This window comes from Camarhynchus parvulus, chromosome Z (assembly GCF_901933205.1).
Source record: "Camarhynchus parvulus chromosome Z, STF_HiC, whole genome shotgun sequence".
In the NCBI taxonomy this organism is placed as follows: Eukaryota; Metazoa; Chordata; class Aves; order Passeriformes; family Thraupidae; genus Camarhynchus; species Camarhynchus parvulus.
Genome location: NC_044601.1, coordinates 62,640,692 through 62,658,706, shown reverse-complemented (window position 1 = coordinate 62,658,706; position 18,015 = coordinate 62,640,692). Strand labels below are relative to the sequence as shown.

The 18,015-nt window shown below is 44.7% G+C and overlaps 1 protein-coding gene across 1 annotated transcript; it reads right to left on the bottom strand.

Moving 5' to 3' along the window:
- Positions 1 to 3,333: 3,333 nt before the first annotated feature.
- Positions 3,334 to 17,218, bottom strand: AQP3 (aquaporin 3 (Gill blood group)). The gene is made up of 6 exons (XM_030968484.1): positions 17,041 to 17,218; positions 8,174 to 8,300; positions 7,881 to 8,018; positions 6,442 to 6,560; positions 5,494 to 5,711; positions 3,334 to 4,790 (listed from the first exon to the last, which is right to left on the bottom strand). Exons 1-6 carry the CDS (start codon positions 17,146 to 17,148, stop codon positions 4,616 to 4,618), a joined length of 885 nt encoding a protein of 294 aa, XP_030824344.1. The 5' UTR covers positions 17,149 to 17,218; the 3' UTR covers positions 3,334 to 4,615.
- Between the last annotated feature and the right edge of the window lie 797 nt (positions 17,219 to 18,015).

Sequence of the window (18,015 nt, the reverse complement as noted above, 5' to 3'; positions counted from 1 at the left end):
CCCTCCTAAAGATGTTTAAATGGGAGCACCCTGAAAGTTCTAATGTCTAATGAGTTATACTTGAGTCTCACATCTTATATCCTTATTGTAGATTTTTGGCCCTCACCAGAGTAACACAGAGAGGGACCAAGTCATATCCCAATACCCAAGCAACTGTTGTGGAAATGCATGGTACTGGCTGCTGGGCAAGCAGGGGCAGCAGGTAAGGTATTCTTAGCTGTCCTGGAGGCAGGAAGAAGGTCTCATCCCAAAGCCCAGGCCCTGGGCCAGGGTGGTTACCTTCATTCAAAGGGAGTTTGTTCCCTCTTTTGCAAAGCCAGGTGTCACAGAGCCATGCAGGTCCTGTGAGCCAGCTAGCCTGGGCCAGACCCATGGACTGAGATGCAGAGGTGTCCTTGCTTTAAGTGAAAGATTTTATGCAATCAAGAAAAAGAAACCAAAGACACTTTCATTTGAGGCAAAGTGTAGAAGAGTGACAGACATTTTAGACAAAGTTTCTCAGATCCCGAAAGGTTTTATTAAGCTAACTCCTGGCCAGCAGCAGAAATTAATAGAATGCAAGTGGATATCCTGGAGAGGAGGGAAAGCAGGAGCTGTAGTAAATGGGAACTGGGCAAATTCCCTGAAAAGGGCTAAGGCAATCAGTGATCCTGCAACCAACAAAACCACCATCTCAGGCAGTATATTTCTCATCGTTTCAGAAATCCTCTTATAGTTTTAGAAATCTTTAGCCTGAGAGCACGTTCTCCTTGTTGTCTTCCTCCCATTTACTTATTTTCTTCACCAAGGTGTAGGTGATGGGAAGAAGGAAAAACAGTAAGCAGATGATCAGTCAATGCTCATCTGCTTTGCGTGCATGTGGAAACCTGACCTGGTACAGCCCCACCAGACCTGTCCTGGAGCTGCTCAGCAAATGCAACCAGCTCCTGCATCCCCAGCAGGCACCACTGCCAAATGGAGAGCCGAAACTCAGTTTGAGATGAAAGGGCTGCAGAAAGGGAGACTGTGCTACTCTCCCATCCACACTGCAATGACAAACAGCCTTTGTTCATGGTCCCACAAGGTGAAACACAGCAGGGTTTGAAAGAAATCAGCACTGCTGCTGCCATTCTACAGATGGAATAGAGCAAACAGACGTGGAAGATCTTCCCAAGATACACCAAAAATGTCAAAGCACCTGCAGCAACAATCTTAGACCAGACCTAGAGGAACTGAGTATATGGCCACTTTTATCTTGCATTTTGAATTTCATAAGTTTTAAGGTCAGAAGGGACAAATCCTGTCAACTTGACCTCCTGTAATGGAGAGGTGTGGGAATTTCCTCCAGTGAGACTTGAAATTTGACTGAAAGAGCTTTTTGCAAGACAGCCTGTCTTAATTTGAAAACTTCGCACAATAGAGAATCCAAAACACCTTTTAGCATTTTGTTCCAACAACAAATTACTCTCCCTGTCAAGCATGAATAGTTTAAATTGTAGATTTATTTCTTCCTACAAAGCATATTTCAATAGCTTGGCAGCTGGAGTTCATCTGACCTAAAACCCAGATTACTTTATTTTGCCAGATGAGTCTTGCCTTTCCAGTGAGGCACTACAGTGTGATTCATTGCCTTTGAAATTTAGGTATGGATGGAAAAAAAAAAAGGAAAAATGTTTGGATTTGCATGGGTCTGCCAGGTGAATAACACCTAGAAGCTTTCTCAAGGCAGCTAAACTGAAAACAAGCAGAACCACAACTTGCAGCAATTTAAGGGTGTTTGCTGCCAGGCAAAACACCTTTCCTTCCCCACAGTTTAATAATACTTCTGGAACTCTTGAAATCTGGTGTATCAAAGTGTGCTGTGCACTGCCCTCCTTACATGGCTAGCAAAGACAGAATCACGTCTCCTATGGACCAGACCCTTCTGGGGGCTGTGCTCTCCATAGCTCCTCCTCCACTGATGGCAGGCAATGCCTGCCCTTTTCTCATGTTGATAGATCTACTCAGCAGTGCTTGGTGCTTCTCCAATAGCAAAGCCAAAGCTTAACACGGTGGTTAAAACAAAAAATTTAACCTGAAGCTGATATGACAATTTATTGCCATTTTAATAAAGGCAATAATGCATCATTGACGCAGAGTAAGGCAGGGATATAGTAAAAGTTGATTACTACATGCCAGGCAAAAGCAAGAGGAATCTGGTAAGTAATGTAACAACAACAAAAAACACAAAGGGAAAAAAACAAACCAACCAGAACCCACACTACACCTTGAATCAAAAGTCTTAAGATCTGCAGCCAGAACTTTCATGTATTGATCAAGAGAGTTGAAGATACAAAGTGGTGGAAGAGTAGAAAAAGAGACAGTCCTGAAGGGAAATGAGAACTGAATTCTTCAGCTGTGTTGGTTGATCACAGCAATATACACAGCTGCTCCATAGAGTTTGAGGGATAAATTTCCATGTTAGAAATGAAAAAAACTACATGCTGTCCACACATAGAGTAAATCAAACAAACCTGGGAAATTTCTTTCCAAAAGCCATTTGATTCCTAGCTGGTGAATTGTCGGAAACCACATTCATCCAGACCTCACTGAATTCTTCAGTAAGGCATCATGTGGGAAGTGAGGAGTTATTTTAAGTCAGCACAATTAATACAGGAAAAATACAGCAGTACACACACCAGCCAGAGAGCAACAAGAATTTTATTTATAGGTAAGTTGCTTGTCTAATTCTGTGAGCATTGTGTTCAGGTCTGTTGTACTTTTCCTTGCCTGGCACAGCTACAGAAAAAGAAAGTTGATTCGTGTAATATGCTAGATGGGGCTGGACAGTAGATAAAGGCAGAGTAGGATTCTCCATTCAGAACTATGTTACATGAAAGAACAGTAAGGGAATTTAAATTGCACGAAGGATGAAGAACAAATACTTACCCAGTGGGTTTTTTGTCTTAAGAATAAGATGCCTGACAGCAGGACAATCTCATCCCCAGCCCATACCTTGGTCACTATACTGAGCACAGCTACTCCATCTCCTCCACATGCCTCAAAATCACACCCCGAAAGGGAAAGGCATAAAACACAAATGGAACACATAGATGTACTGCCTGAAAGGGTTAATTCCCCTTTGCTCAGGCTGAAGAGGAAAAGGTCTTGAGGAAGCTATTGCTATAGATGACTTCCTTTTCATGGTGAAGTTTGCTGACAGCTACTTAAAAATACAACCAACACTAGCATTTTTCAGTGTGGGTATTGACCTTTTATTTTTTTAAAAAGGAAAAAAAAAAGAATACATCCTTTTAGTGACTGGAAATGTGTACAAAGATACATTTTTTAATGAATTCACACATTAAAGAAATAGGCTTTGAACAAGTTTCTCTAATGCATAGAACTTACAAATTCTTTCACAACCAATAGTGCTTTTTTTTCAAATACTTTGTTATAATATGGCGTTGGGAGAGCCAGAGATCCCCTGAGATGCCAGTACTGCTAGTACAGGAGGTGCCTGACCTCAGTCCCTCAGCCATGAGTACCAGGGATATCCCAGTTATTCTGCAAGGTAGAAAAGGAGGTGCTCTACAAACCCCAGTTCTATAATCCAAGACCATCCCAGCAAAACCCAAAATTATCTCAAAGCTGATAGAGAATCGGCAGTTCCCATACATCTCTACATGAACTCATCCCAACCTTGGTATTTAGTAACAGCTTTAAGGAGTATATTTATATATAAATCTACTAAAACAACAAAAATAAACCCCCAACAACACCACTGTAAAATTTACGTGAACACACGCAACTTAAGCAACACTGTGTTTCCACTGGATCTTGGCTATTAGCTGCTTGCAGTTTATATACAAAGCTGATTAATTAGAAAAGCTGCTTCTGGGAGCCAAGCTTTTTGTCCAGATTAGCCCTGGTTAGACTAAGGATTTCCTACATGTGATCTTCTATGAGATGGCAATACTAAAATTTTTTATTGTAACACCAGGATGTGCTTGTTTGTAAACATTTTGTCTTACTATCAAATGAAAATCCAAAGCATTCTTACGCTCTGCACTGACATTATGGAACAATATCTAGGAATTCATAAGAGATATGAAAGTTGGGCCAATAAAAATCCTCTAGACTAGTTAATTCCTGGTGTCAAGGTACTGACTTTAGAGCAACATCAAGCAGAATTTGATCCACAGAATCACAGGCAAATTTCCTCCAGGATGTAGGAGGTTCCAATCCATGCCAGCAAAACAATTTAAGTTTTGCATGATCCCCATTCTACAGATTGGAACGCAGGTTTGAAGGGAAGCAGTTTGCCAAGCTCACAGGCAATGTCAGCAACATAGCTCAAAAGAGCTTCAAATTCCTGAACACCCAATTTGTGTTGGACAACAATGCCCACTTCTCTCCTGACTCCTACAGTCCTCAATCCCCTTCTATTAGGAAAAGATTACATGATACTGCATTTGGAGGAAGGCTCACAGGGAAATGTCAAAAGCAAATATGTCCGGGATACACAAAAAACAAAAAAATTTACTAGACAGGTAAAAAACTTTTCCTGTTGTTCTTGAAGCTCTTCTTAACTTCTCCTTTTTGCCAGCTGCAGTCCTGAGTAATGAGTACCTGCCAGATCTGGGTGGCAGCTTCCTCAGACCCTCTCCTTGTGCTTCACGTTAGCCAGCTTGACTGTTTCCTGCTCGGAGGCAGGGGGAGAAGGCTCATCATGACATCCGATCGTCAGCTGATAGACAATCACTCCCGCAACTGCCCCAAGGAAAGGAGCCACAACTGGAACCCACCACCAGTGGGATGGCTTACCAACCCTGGAAAACAAAAAGAAAATGCGCAAGGTAAGGAGTGTAGCCTAAGCATCAGGATATTTGCATCTGGATCTGGAGCCATGCAGGACCTGACCCTCTGCAGCCATCACCATCCACTTGCACAGGACAGCAGCATCTGCACATCTGCAGAGCTTTCAAGGCAAAGGTTGCCACACACACACAAACAAACACTTTAAATCCCAGTGACAAGCAATTTAGAACAGCTACTTTCAGGACTTCCAAGACTGTCTCTCCACCAGGAAAGGAGAGAAGCATTTGTTGTGCCTACACTAGGCACCTTCAATTCCCTCCCATTGCTTGCAGGAAAGCAACCCTTGATAACATGGCTCTCTTAATTGTCTCCAGAAATAACACTTCTCATTTTCTACCATTCAAAAATCATGATGTGCTCATGTTCAAGGTGCAACTGTAATTCTCAGATTTCCTCTGAGATTTTTGATAGCAATGTCATTTGCTCCTAGATTTCCTGTTTGACAGCAAAGTTATGTCATTTGCTCTCACCACTGGAAGCTGCCCAGCTTCCACGATTTCTAAAGAAGCCAAAAAGCAGACAGTGTCTTTTAGCAACTTTTAGACAATCCAAAGATACCTTGCCAAGACGCTTTATAGTGCCAGACCTACCATCTATTTGGATTCATAATTTATTTCCCATTGATGCTCAAGGTTTTTGTCATCAAGCGCTTACCGGAACACTTCCATGCCCCAGCCAGCAATGGCTGTGAAGAGACGAGGACCAAAGTCCCTGGCAGGGTTGACAGCATAGCCAGAGTTGAAGCCCATGGAGGTTCCAATAACAAGGACGACAAAACCAACTGTGAAGGCTTCCAGCCCGGTGGGGACGGGGTTGTTGTAGGGATCAACAATCGCCAAGACACAAACAATCAGGGAGGCAGTGCCAATGAACTGGAGAGGGATGGGGAAGGAAAACAAGAATTTAATCCAGATTAGTCTTCTAACCAAGTTATTTAACTCCCGTGGGATGTAATTCTCTTAAAAGGAAGAGGTGCACCAAGTCATCCATGACACTATCAGACCACAGCAGCCATAGGAATTAAAGAGTGGAACGTGCACCTCTCTTGAGATTATGGCAACCCAGAACCTCAATCAAACCTTTCTCCCTACCCCCAGAAGTGTTATGAACAGCTGTTTAGACAGCCAGAAAAGCTGGAAACATCTTCCTAAACCTCCTTCCCACATGCCCTGACTGGGTAGAAGCTGTCCCTTTTGTGGTTAATGGCAAGTTTAGAAGACAGTCACATTCAACAGCAACCACCACCCCATACCCAGCTGACCTCTGGATTGTGCCACAACCACAGTACCAGAGTGAGAGTGAGGAAGAGCTATCATTCCTCACACTGTGGCTCTTCAGGGACTATGACAAATTGCATTCTTTTCTCTGGTGTCCTGACCAGTGTTGTAACACTTGTTAATGCCTTGGCACAAGCCTTCTGGCTGTAAGGTCCTTTCTGGCCCTGGTCTTCCAATGGGCTAGTGAGATACCTGTGTCAACTCCAAAAACTTTCTGGATATCTTATCTTTAAATTGCAATTCATTTTCTAACTAAAGGTGAGGCCCAGACCCACCCAAAAGATTCCTCTTCAAATGCACTTTCATCCTCCCAGCACCCTCTCACCTGGTCAAAGAAGCCATTCACAACATTCAGATGCTCAGATGGGTAGGTGGCAAAAATACCAGCAGTGGCATTCTGTCCTATAACACTGAGCCGGTTATTGTCAAAAGCCCAGATAGCATCTAGAGGTAGGGAAGGAGAAAAAAAAATCATTTGCTGTAGAGCAAACACTTATTTGGAAAACTAATGGCATCATCCACCACAGCATTTTAACCAGTCAAGCTCAGAGGCAGGTTAGTCCCTGTTCCTAACAATTATTTGCCAGGCATCAAGAAAGAGAGTCAAGAAGCAAACACTAAGGTGACTCCAACTCTCTCCCAAAGGTAACCAAACACCTGTGGTATCAGTCTTGATGTGAAAACATGACATAGTGATATGGATCAGCAAACAGGATTTGGGCTGTTCTTTCACTTAGTTATACCTCCCAAGGTTGTCTTTAGGGCCACCAGTGCCTTGCCTACCACTTTGTAGAAGCTGGATAACTAACTTAGGATGGTCTATCTTTCCTTCACGGTGAGTGGAAACAAAACCAGACACCTCTAAATGTAGCTTTTCCATGGGTTAGGAGGCTAAAATGGGATTAAATCCCTTCTGAAGAGGAGGCCTCAACCCACAAACTGGAAAGGTAATTGGTGTTGAACTGCTGTCCTGTTGTTTACTGAGAGGAAAGTAGGTGCCCTTGCTTCTTCCTAAAGTGAAAAGTATTTCCAACCAGCGCTGGAGTGGCAGCTTCCTCCTCCAGCTGGAAATAACAGTGACCCAGATGCTCCACTCAGCTACAGGGAACATGACTCCTATTGCCAGAAACAATCAGAAGGCAAAGTCTGAGTCCAAATGTCGCACTTGATATTAGAGGAACAGCAAGACCCAGCATAAAAATTCAGTTCTTGCCCACTGAAGATCTCCCTCTGATGATGAAAAGCACACAGAAGAAATAGAGGCAGAAGAAACTGGATTTGTAAGGTGCTTTCCAAGATATGGAGTCACTCTGATAAAAGCAGCAAAATCTGCTAGAAGTCACATTATCTGGAAGCTAACAAAACAATGCATTTGACATCACAGTGAAGACTTCATTTTTTAAGCCAAGAATGAGGAAGTTGTTCTGGAACAGTGAACAGATATAAAACCTTCATCACTGCTACTGTTGCATTGACTTTTCTGGAAGACCAGTAGATACAAAAGAGCCCATCCAGATGTCCAGTGTTCATTGCTCAAGGGCAAAGACTTGCACTTTGACAATGCTGGTTGGCCTTCCGATTGCTTTGAGGAGGCTTGACCCCATCATCATGAGAATAGGAAAGCCATCCCACAAACACAGTAAGGAGGTCTCTTGGAATAGTGCACTGCAAGTTCTCCTCTCTCATACAGAAACCTGCCTCCCTGCAGTGAGTCACAAACACAGTAGTCTCACCTCAAAAAACACACAGGGTTTCCACACTTACCATAGTACAGCCCAAAGACTATGCCAGCTCCAAGGAAAGCCCCCAGGGTTTGTGCAAGGGCATAAATTGGTAGCTTGATCCAGGGCTCCCGGGCCAGTAAGCACATGGCAAAGGTGACAGCCGGGTTCAGGTGTCCACCTGCAGAGAGGTTGGTGGTTAGTGTACTTTAATGGGCAGAATGTAGGTCCCAGAGTTGTGCCAGGGGCACTAGCTTCCATACCAGTGCCACACAGGAAAAGTAGGCCTACACAACAACTGACACAAGTGAAACTTGTGGATTTGCCCACACGTACCTGAGACCTGTCCTGCGATCAAAATGCCGAGCGTTACTGCGAAGCCAAAGGCCAGGTTGACAGTCAGGAAACCTCCATGAGTCCCTCTGCTGAGAATGATCTGTGCAACAGAGCCACAGCCAAAGAGCTAGGAGGAGAAAAAGAGATTGAAATTACCCTCTCTGTTTCACATCAGGGCCAGCTGCTGACCAATGCCTGCAATTGCTCTCCTTACACCTTCATGGGACATCACAGTCCACTCACGACTCAAAGCCTTCACAGCTTCTATCTTTGGTCAAAGTATCTATGCATTATCTCTAGAGATGGGAGGGAAGAAGAAAGGGCACAGACAAAACTATCTCCTGGCAGGATGGACTGAAAACAGGGCTAAAATTAAAAGCAAGACATATCTACAAGAGTCTGTAATTCTTTGTCCATATACATCTAATTTTAAGATGCCAGGTGAGAAGGATGAGCCAGATATCATCCTGGTCTGAGATAGTCACAGTACAGCTATGCCAATGAGGGATCTGGATACCATTGTGTTAAAAAGACTAATAATTGTTTGACACAGTAGCACATAGATTGGCAGGGAACAATTCTGTTAATGCCTGGAAACAGTTGTGACTGAAGAAGGCAACATTCAGCCTGACATTCATGGAGTTCTCTTCCCAGATTCCATCAAGAAAAGTCCATATTCAAGAGAGTCCACCACCACAGCCAGCCTTGGCCTTCTGTCCAAGATCAGGAGTGCAGCAAACCAAACACTCTGGTAAAAAAATACTGTTTATTTTGGATGATAAAACTGTTTCCTAGTAGCTAAGGAAGGTCTTGCTTAAAGGTATTCACTCCAACTGGATAATCCTTCTCTTCCCAACTGCACTTAAAAGCCCTCATTCCTATGCTCGCCCTTAACAACTCAAACCAGTTTCCCTCAGCAATTCAGTTCATCAGTCATCCAGCTGCAGGCTTTCTATCTTGGCAAGTCTTTCCACTATGCAATATGTAATTTAAAGAGCTCTAAACCTGATCATCTGTATGCTTGGATCTCCCACTGGCTCCACCTGAACTGACCCTTGGTGTAGTATCATTTGGAATTACCATGTTGGCAAGTACTGAGAAGATCCTTAAACTAGGACAGAGATTACAGCCTGCTCATGAGATGCTCAAATCTAGGGATCAAGGCTCGACTTATTTCTTCTGACCACATACGCACAACTACACCCCCACAAAGACTTTCTACTTCCGTAACTCCATCATTCCAGAATTACTCAACTGGCACAGAGGTGGTATCAACTCCTACAGGACAAGCCACCAAACAGGCACCGAGGTGGCCAGATTTGCTGTTGTCTATTCTTCAGCCAACACTGGACATGCCCATTGAGCAATACACGATCCAAATCAGAGGCAAAGACAAAACACACGTAACTCATGCCCTCCCATACCCTTGACAACTGAAGAATTGCTAACAAAGCAAAAGGTGCACTCAGCTTGCCTGGAAAGGAGCAGCCAGGTAGGCTGCAGGCTGATTCATGAGGTGGACACTGTAAATAGGTGCCTCTTGACAAGGAACCAGGTGCCCAACACAAGGGCCTTGTGTAAAAAGAATAAAGGAACCTGATGAACTCGTTGGTGAGGGAGGGATAGCCAGCACTGCTCTCTACTGGGTGTAGTCAGAACAGCCCCTACAATGTCCTTACCCAGCTGGGAAACCATGGCAGAGGAGACTCCAAGACAAAGGCAGAAAAGATTTGTTTATTGGCAGCAAACAGAAACATCTATGCCCAAACCACCAAGGGAAGCTCAGCTCCAACTGAGCAAATAAATACAGGCTAATAACCAGGGTGAATCCTGTTTCTCCCTTTCCCCAAACAAGTCCCGCCAAGCTTTGGAGAGATTTCAGAGAGTACATGGCTGTGGTGTTTGCCTCTCAAAGGCCACACAGCACATTATTCTGACCAGGCAGGGGACAAGCCCACAAAACCTGAGTTTGGAGGAGTTCCCCCCGGTGATCCCTGGTGATGAAGGGATTTGCGTTATTCACCCTGTTAGAGCTGGCAGTTCTGCAGGTGGATGGTGTACGGTTATACACATACCTTTTGGTTGCAGAAACCATGGAGTAAAATTTTCCCACCTCCACCTCCCTGATCATCCACCAAGGTCTTCCCTTGAGCTGAAGGAATGCCAGGTCTGCCATTTCTCAAGAGGTTATCTCAGGAAGTCATTCCCCATCCTCCTCTCCTCCATCCTACACCTGGCAGTAGCTCTCCAGCTTTTCCTCAGAAGGGAGTCTATGGGCCATGCAAAAACACCCTGAAGCCACTCCACAGGACCATTACAACTGTTTATCAGATGAGCTATGGGCATCTATTTGGCTTAATTCAGCGTAACAGTAGAAAACTTAACCCTCAGCAGATAAAAAGAGCGCAGCGATACTTAGGGGCAGGTTTGAACTTTGATATTCATGTGCTCAACTCCATCCTGCACCAGTGGAGTCCACTAAACACAAAAATACAGTGTCATGCATGACATCCCTCCATGGCATTTGACTTTAGGGAACCAGTTCAAGTCATGCTCACCCAGACTTTTGTGGCAAGTACCTTTTCACTAGGTACTTGACTTTTGTTGTGGTAGAAGCTAGTACAATTTTTAATCACACCACTTTCACTTCTGCTCTTTGCTAGTTTTCCTTCCAATTCCTTTTCCCAGGTCAGATGAGACCAGAGAACCTCAGCTTTCATTTTTTAGGTTTTGTTTGTCCACTGCTCACAGAGAGCTGTTCAGGAGCATCTAGCTTGGGTTGAAGGGCAAGGAAGGTCAAATAAAAGCAATTCAACATTTTTTCCCAGTCATTTTAGTTCATGCAATGTATTTAAGAGTTCTTAGGCAATATTATATCTCTGTAGTCAGGGACAGTGGTGCACACCTAAGGGGAGATCACACCCCATTCTTTTGATTTAATAACCTGCCTCCCACAGCATTTTGTTTTGTGGTGGTGTTTTTCATTTGCATTTGTTGGGTTTTTGTTTTGCTTTTTCATTTGTTTGGCTTTGGTTTTGTGGGGGGAGGTGTATTTTGGTTCTGTTTTTGTGTAAAAATACCACTTCTGGAAGAATGTCCAGCCAACAGAAACCCAGGTTAGCACCTCTCATGACAGTAGGTGCAGCAGTCAACTGTTATACACCCACGATACTAGCCACGTTCAAAAGTGGTTTTAAAGTGCTAATAAAATACTTGCAATAAAGTATCACTCCGATGTGTTAAACCTGCTCTCCAAGGAATTGAAGTCAATGCAGCCATTAACCAGGTTAATGGAAGCCTGCTCCCTAATTTCATTTTACTGACTCCATCAAATCTGACAGGGAGGCTTCTTACTGATCATGGTGTGATTCAACTTCTTGCACTGTGAAAAAGGGCTAAATCCTTGTCCTGCAGGAATGGGGCTGCCAGACTCCAGAGGGGAGAAGAACAGCCCTGAACAAAGGAGGCACCAGCCAGAAGCAGCAGCAAACAATGGGAAAAGGTAACACATTGCAGCGGATGCCTCACACTTGGGAAGCCTTGAGCTCCCTGTGTGCAGGGCACGTTTGGAGGCTGAGCAGCTGGCTTTGTCCCTCAAGATAAAAACATCCTGTCTCAATCAACTCAAGGTAAAAACACCCCATCTCAATGTCTGAACACATGGGAGCCCAGTAGCCAGTAAGGGCTGGTAGGAAAGAACCATGGAGGTTAAAAAGGTTGCAATAGCTCGTGAAAAAACAAGGCTACCGAAGGCAGTCTATTTAGGCAGACCTTGTGGAAAATTGCTTCATATGTGAGCTTCATACATGGTGCTCACAACTCCTCCGCACAAGAGCCAGGTTTCTTTCCTTTCTTCTCTCCTCCTTTCTTTGCCAGCACTTTTTTACACCTTAATGTGCAACACAAAAGGCCTGAGTGCATTTGCTCTTGACTTCAGACAGGTCTCTAAATGTAGGTGGGAAAGCTTTGCTGGCATAGACCAGGAGGAGTGCAATTACCTGAATTACAGCTCTTCTGCCAGCAAGTAAACCAGGGATTAGGCAAGAAGCCTGCTGTAAATCTACCCTAATCACCCTGGTGGATGGGAAAGACTGGTCAGCCCTTGATGTACTCTGGGGAAGATGCCAGAAGATGCAGTCAGACCATGAGTCTGCTTTGAAGGAGGAGACCCAGAGATACTGACAGATGACTAAGTTTTGGGCACACAGAGTGTACCACTCTTCATAGGGAGAAGGCAGGGAGCAGGAGCAGCATGCAGAGATTTTTATCTCCACAACTCACACGGCAGCATAGCCTCCATCAGAAAAAAAGACAATGCAAGGAGCACTATCCTTTATGCTTTTCCTCAAAGCATCTCTCAAACAACCAGGCTGGTCATCATGCTCAATTTGCAAAGCAAGGAGAAACCTCAGACCCCACAGCCCAGTTTTTTGTCCAGCACAGCTGCAGGCAGCCTGTACAGAAGTAGCCCTGCAGGAAGGGTAGCAGCAGATGGTCTGTTATGTTACAGCTCTTTGTGCACCACCCACTGAACCAGAGCCAAGGCAGGGCTGCAGGGCTGGAGAGATGAGAGATTCTAAGCAAAACTGTGCCCCACATACATCATATGCTACAAAAAAACATTGCACAAAGCTGGAGACATGAGCCTCCCTCAGCTCAAGAAACCTGAGCAACCTTCAGCAGAGGAGTTGGGCATTAGGGAGGAAATTCACTGGTTTAGGTTGTTCACCCATGCACAGGAGGAAAAACACTTGTTCTGATGTTCCCTATTATTGTTCAGATCAAGAGGTTTCAGCTGTTAGAAAGATCAATGCGTCTGGTGGGGGTTTGGTCACAAGGTTGGGCACTACTGGGGGAAAGCTGCCTTCCCACCAAGGGAAAGTCTTGGTGCCCAAACTGTCCTGTTTGGAAGAAGAATTGTCCTGCTCCTAGAGAGAGACAGCAAGGGACAATTTTGGACAGCTAGGGAAGAGCTTCAGCTTCTTCTGGGGGAAGGGTTGAGGGAAAGCAGCAGTGCTGCCACTTCCCATGTGCCCATATCCAGCAGCACAGGACCCACCAGGTCCTTCCTTTGCAAGGAAGAATCAGCACTCAACATGCTTACAAGGATATCCACTCCCTTTTACAGCCTAGCAAAGCATGAACCAAGAAAAGAACTTTAAAAAAAAATTTAAATTACATTTTCCAAATGTGACAAGCTGGCTTTAAGCAAACCGCCCCAAATCAAGCAGCAACTGTGGGAACTACTGTGCTACCCCAGACAGTTATGGGATGAGAAGCAACTTTAAGTTGCCGGCACCTAAGTGGGGCTCCCCTTGCAGTGGTCATCTCACGAGGTGAAGCTCCCCTTGCTTTAGTCATCCAAACCACTTTGCCGTTTCTGTTTCCGTGGTCTAGAGAGCCATCATACCCCAAAAAGCTACCACCTAGCCACAAAGCCAAGGCAGCACCAATTGAAAAGCAATTAGGAGTTGTTTTGTTCTCTCTTTGTGCCTCTACAGCAGTGATTCACAGCGAGTCCCACTAGGAAATCAGTCATAATCAGCACATTACTTCTCCTGCAAATGCAAAAGACAAACAGAGCCAGCTTTGCTATTTACAGCCAGCAGAGCAAGGCAAACAGACCGAACCTTAAGAGCGGCACGGAGACCCACCATGGAAATCTGGCTTTAGTGGGTTGCTACAGTAATAACACAAACAGCAAGGGACTGGGAAAATGCCTTTGGCGTTTGTAGTGCTTAATGATTGCCAGCAAGCGGTGCTTCCAACACAGGTATAAAGCTCAAGCTTAAAGTGCTACTCAGAAAGTGAATTTTGAAGAGGGGAAATGCCAATTTAAGTATCAAAGGAGATGTATGTAGAATCAGCATTACTATTTTTGCAACAATAGAGACACCACCCACAAATTAAATAAAAGTTATGCAAGGTGCTCTGCACAGCAAAAGTGGCTTGCAAGTAGACAGCAACTCGCCTTGGCATTCTTCAGGGCTTGGCTGCCTGAGCTGGATTATTTTTCTTATCTTAAAAAAAAAAGAGGCACTATTCTAACAGTCTTTTCCAACTCAAACCACTCGATGATTCTACCTTCACCATCTCTTTAAAAAAATGAGAAAAATAAAATCAAGGGCTAGGTTCATTCTTACAGGCAGCAAGACTATGTAGGGATCTTCAATCTAGGTTTTGTCTAGAAGAGTTTAAAAGAGCTGCAGTCATTATGCAAGTGAAAGAGAGGGGGGAAGAAGCTGAAGCAGTGCCAATATCCACAGTGGGACAAGTTTTACATTACACAGTGAAATTTAAAGTAAGCTGCAAACATTAAACCATCTCCCTCCCTTGGGGCTCAGGAAGTTGATTTCAGTGTGAACAACATACAGCCTTAAATCCATCCCTGATAATATTCTGTTCAAACATATTTGTGTTTAGTCAACTCCATCTACCATGAAGAAAATTTTCATGGATTCAGGTCTTTCTTCACACATTTTACTGTGAAGCCCCAAACAGATATTTAGTGGGGTACAATGCATCTAAATGCACATACACAGCTCAACCTGCTGGCAGGGTGGGCATCAGGGACTTTGGCAAGGTACAAAATGACAATTTCTGTCATAGGAGAAAATCCAATTCAAACAATTATCCAGGCCAGTTGAAAGGGGAAGGACTTCACCTTCATGACTCTGTTTCATGTAGGTGATATAATAAAAAGATGAAAAGGAATCAGGGTTGCAATAAAGAAAAAACTGCAAGTTTCCCTTCACAGGAATAGACTGAGACAGCACGAAGTTAGAAAGGGATTTACTGGCTTGGATATTGCAAGCTTACAGTCCTGGAACCCATTTTCCTCTGGTGTCGCCTGTTTTGGACTTCTGACTGTGCAAGAGCATTCACTGAGTTTGGAACTTTCCCTTTTCTCCCACATGGTCACAGAAAGCCCACAGCACTCTGTTCACTGCAGAGCTGCTGCAGGAGATCCTAAGCAGTTAACAAGTCCTACAGGATGGAGTTATGGAGTTGAGTGTGCCTCTAAAGCCAGTTCAGGAACTCCTGAACACGGTGAAGGCTCAGCCTGTAAACTTAGGCACACACACACTGAAACAGAGCAGGTTTGATGCTCCTGAGGACAAGGTATGTGCTGCCCACTTCTGCCAATGCAGTGTCTAGCATGGCTGGTGGGTGCCCATTGCCACTGCCATTTTGGAGGCTGCTTATGATTTTGGACCAAACCCATATTCAAGCTCTAAGATCCCAATTCCTCTCTGCCTGGAGAGGCAAGGTGTAAGGAAATGTAGTCACTGTTGTGCCAACTGTTACAGTCAGAGGATGGACTCATGGGGTTTGGATCATGAGCCCTTCTGAAAGCTCATATCCAAATGGCTAAAGGCTTGTCTTGTTTCTCAGCAATATTAGCTTTGCTGTCAGGGGGCATTAGTCCACTACAAGACTTACCTTGTTTCAATCCTGAGACTAACAGCAGCAACATCAGTGATTAATAGACAGCAATCTTCTAACTGTTAATCACTTTCCTATCACCTTCTACCCACCTTAATTCCAAACAACCCTTCCTGGAAAAATCAACAGGACCTGTTTGCAAATCACTAAAGCTGGGTCGCTCTGACAATAAAGCTGCACCATACAAAGCTGCTTTCTTTTAAGAGTGGTAACATTTTACATGGTCTTAGCAGTGTCCCCTAAGCTGCCATAGATTCCAAAATCCTCTCTTCGTCATAAAAAAAGAAAATCTTATTTATGAAAGCATATAATTGTGCCAGTCTTTTTGTGTTGTTGCCCAGGTGCTTCATCAAGCCTTACTCTGCCTTCAACTCTTCCAACCCTTAGAGTTCTCTCCAGGCAGTTCAGCCACCAGTTACAAAGAGGTGTAAACCCACACTCACTCCACTGAAACCTTCAGGATTGCTCTGGATTTATATCACCTCAGAGGAACCTGTACCTGCAGATGTTCACTGTGCGAACTTCAACTCATTTCTGCCTCAGTATATATGCATCAAACCTGTGGCCAGCTGGGCAGTCCTGCATTTTCAGATGCAGGTGCTCTTAGCCAGATATCCCTATCACCGTTTTTCTACACCAGTATTTACTCCACACAGCTCATACACAACTTACCTAGCTGTTCATATACGCCTCTAACTTTAAAGCAAATTGCAGCCGCTCAAAACTTTTGCAACCTCAGGCATTAGACACGCTCTGATCCTGTTTTATCCCTTATATTCCACCAAACTGAGCACTAGAACAGGCAGAAGAGTTTTATCTCCATTGGCCACTGCAAGGCACACTGGCTGATAGCAAGCAGCAGGTCCCAGCAGGAGCTGCCATGGTATCGTGCAGCCCCACTGACAAGCCTCTGGGGAATCAGCGGCTGACAGCAAAAGGACACTGCAACAGCTTAAATTCTGGCTACTTCTTCATGATGGGATGCATGGGCAAAGCTAAGTGAAAAGAAAAAAAAAATGCCTTTCACTTCCTCGGGTGATAACACTTGCAGTATTTCAGAGCCAAGAAAATATCCTAAGGCGGACAGAAAGGAAGTTTTGCATGATCTCTAGCAAAACACTTGCTGCTTACACAGAGCTGTTTTGCTCCCTGCACTTCACAGATACACAGAAGCTTCCACACACCCAACAAGCTCTTCAGAGCCCACATTTTTGCAAGAAACCCCAACGTCCACCCTTAAGCAATATGCATTAATTTTTTCCCTGCGCACAGGGACTGTCCTCCAGACCCCTTGCAGCAGGTTGCACCAGAGGTGGGCTCATTCCCGACGCAAACCCTGGCAGCAATGCAGCCCCTTCACCAGGACAGCTTCCCCCAATCCCACAGGTTAGAGATCACCCCACACTACAGCCCCCACTCACCACCAGGATCAGCGTCCCCAAGCACTCAGCCAGTGCTTGCCGCACTAATTTGTTTCTGATCCTCAGGTGCTCCTCAATGGTAGCAAGAACGTCCTTTTGCCTCCCCATCGCAGTAGAGGTGCTTCTCAAGTGGTGTCAAGGGAACAGCAGCAGCTGACAAAGCCTCAGCAAAGTTTCTTCTCCAGCACAGCTGCCTTTGCTTATAAATAAGTTCCCTGACACACCTCCTGGGTAACCACACCCCTTCCACTCGCTCTTCAAACCCAACTTTTTTTTCCTGCTTTTCAGCACGAGACAGCGCGGGTGGTTTTTTTCACTTTCCTTATTGCTTGCATAGGTGAGCAAAATATTCAGGAGCTTCATAAGAAGAAGGAATTAAATGTGTCCTGCTGAAGCCACTGCTGTTTTCATTGCCAGCTAAAATGCAGGGCCATATCTGACCTTCTCCAGCTTCACTTAAATGCATAGAGCAGTGCCTTACCCATTTGGGTGAGCATGGTACCCTGCATTCAGATTTCCTTCCTCCCAAGCTCTTGCAGAGTGGCAAAGTGATGTGTGCTCCTGTGCTGATTCAGAGGCTGCAGGTGCTTTGACAGAAAAACTGGGAGGCAGAAGGGTTTGAACTCCTATAGCTACGTCTGAGGCTCTCCTGAGCTCCAGCACTTACCCAGCTGAAGCTGGTACTGTGAACAAGACCAAGCCACTTTCCATGGAAATCTACATTTGGATCCAAATTCTTTTGTGTCATTACAAGTTATCTCACCCTCCCAGAGCTTTGGGAGAGCCCTTGCAGCCCAGTCCCCCTGAAAGCTGTAAAGAAAAGACATGAGGCTCCCAGTGCAGAGCCAATCCCCATCAGAGAACCACAGACCTACCAAGCCACACAGGAAACAACCCTTGCTGCCTTTTCATTGTCAGTAACATCCTGTATCACTCTAGGATTATTCCACAAGATGGCCTGGATGAAAGCAGTCC

Coding starts and splice junctions, on each gene's coding strand:
- AQP3 (XM_030968484.1), bottom strand. CDS start 17,148: ATGGGGAGGCAAAAGGACGTTCTTGCTACCATTGAGGAGCACCTGAGG. Junction 6,561..7,880: donor AGTCTTTGGGCTGTACTATG/GTAAGTGTGGAA, acceptor CCCTACCTCTAG/ATGCTATCTGGGCTTTTGAC. Junction 4,791..5,493: donor TGGGGCATGGAAGTGTTCCG/GTAAGCGCTTGA, acceptor TTTGTTTTCCAG/GGTTGGTAAGCCATCCCACT.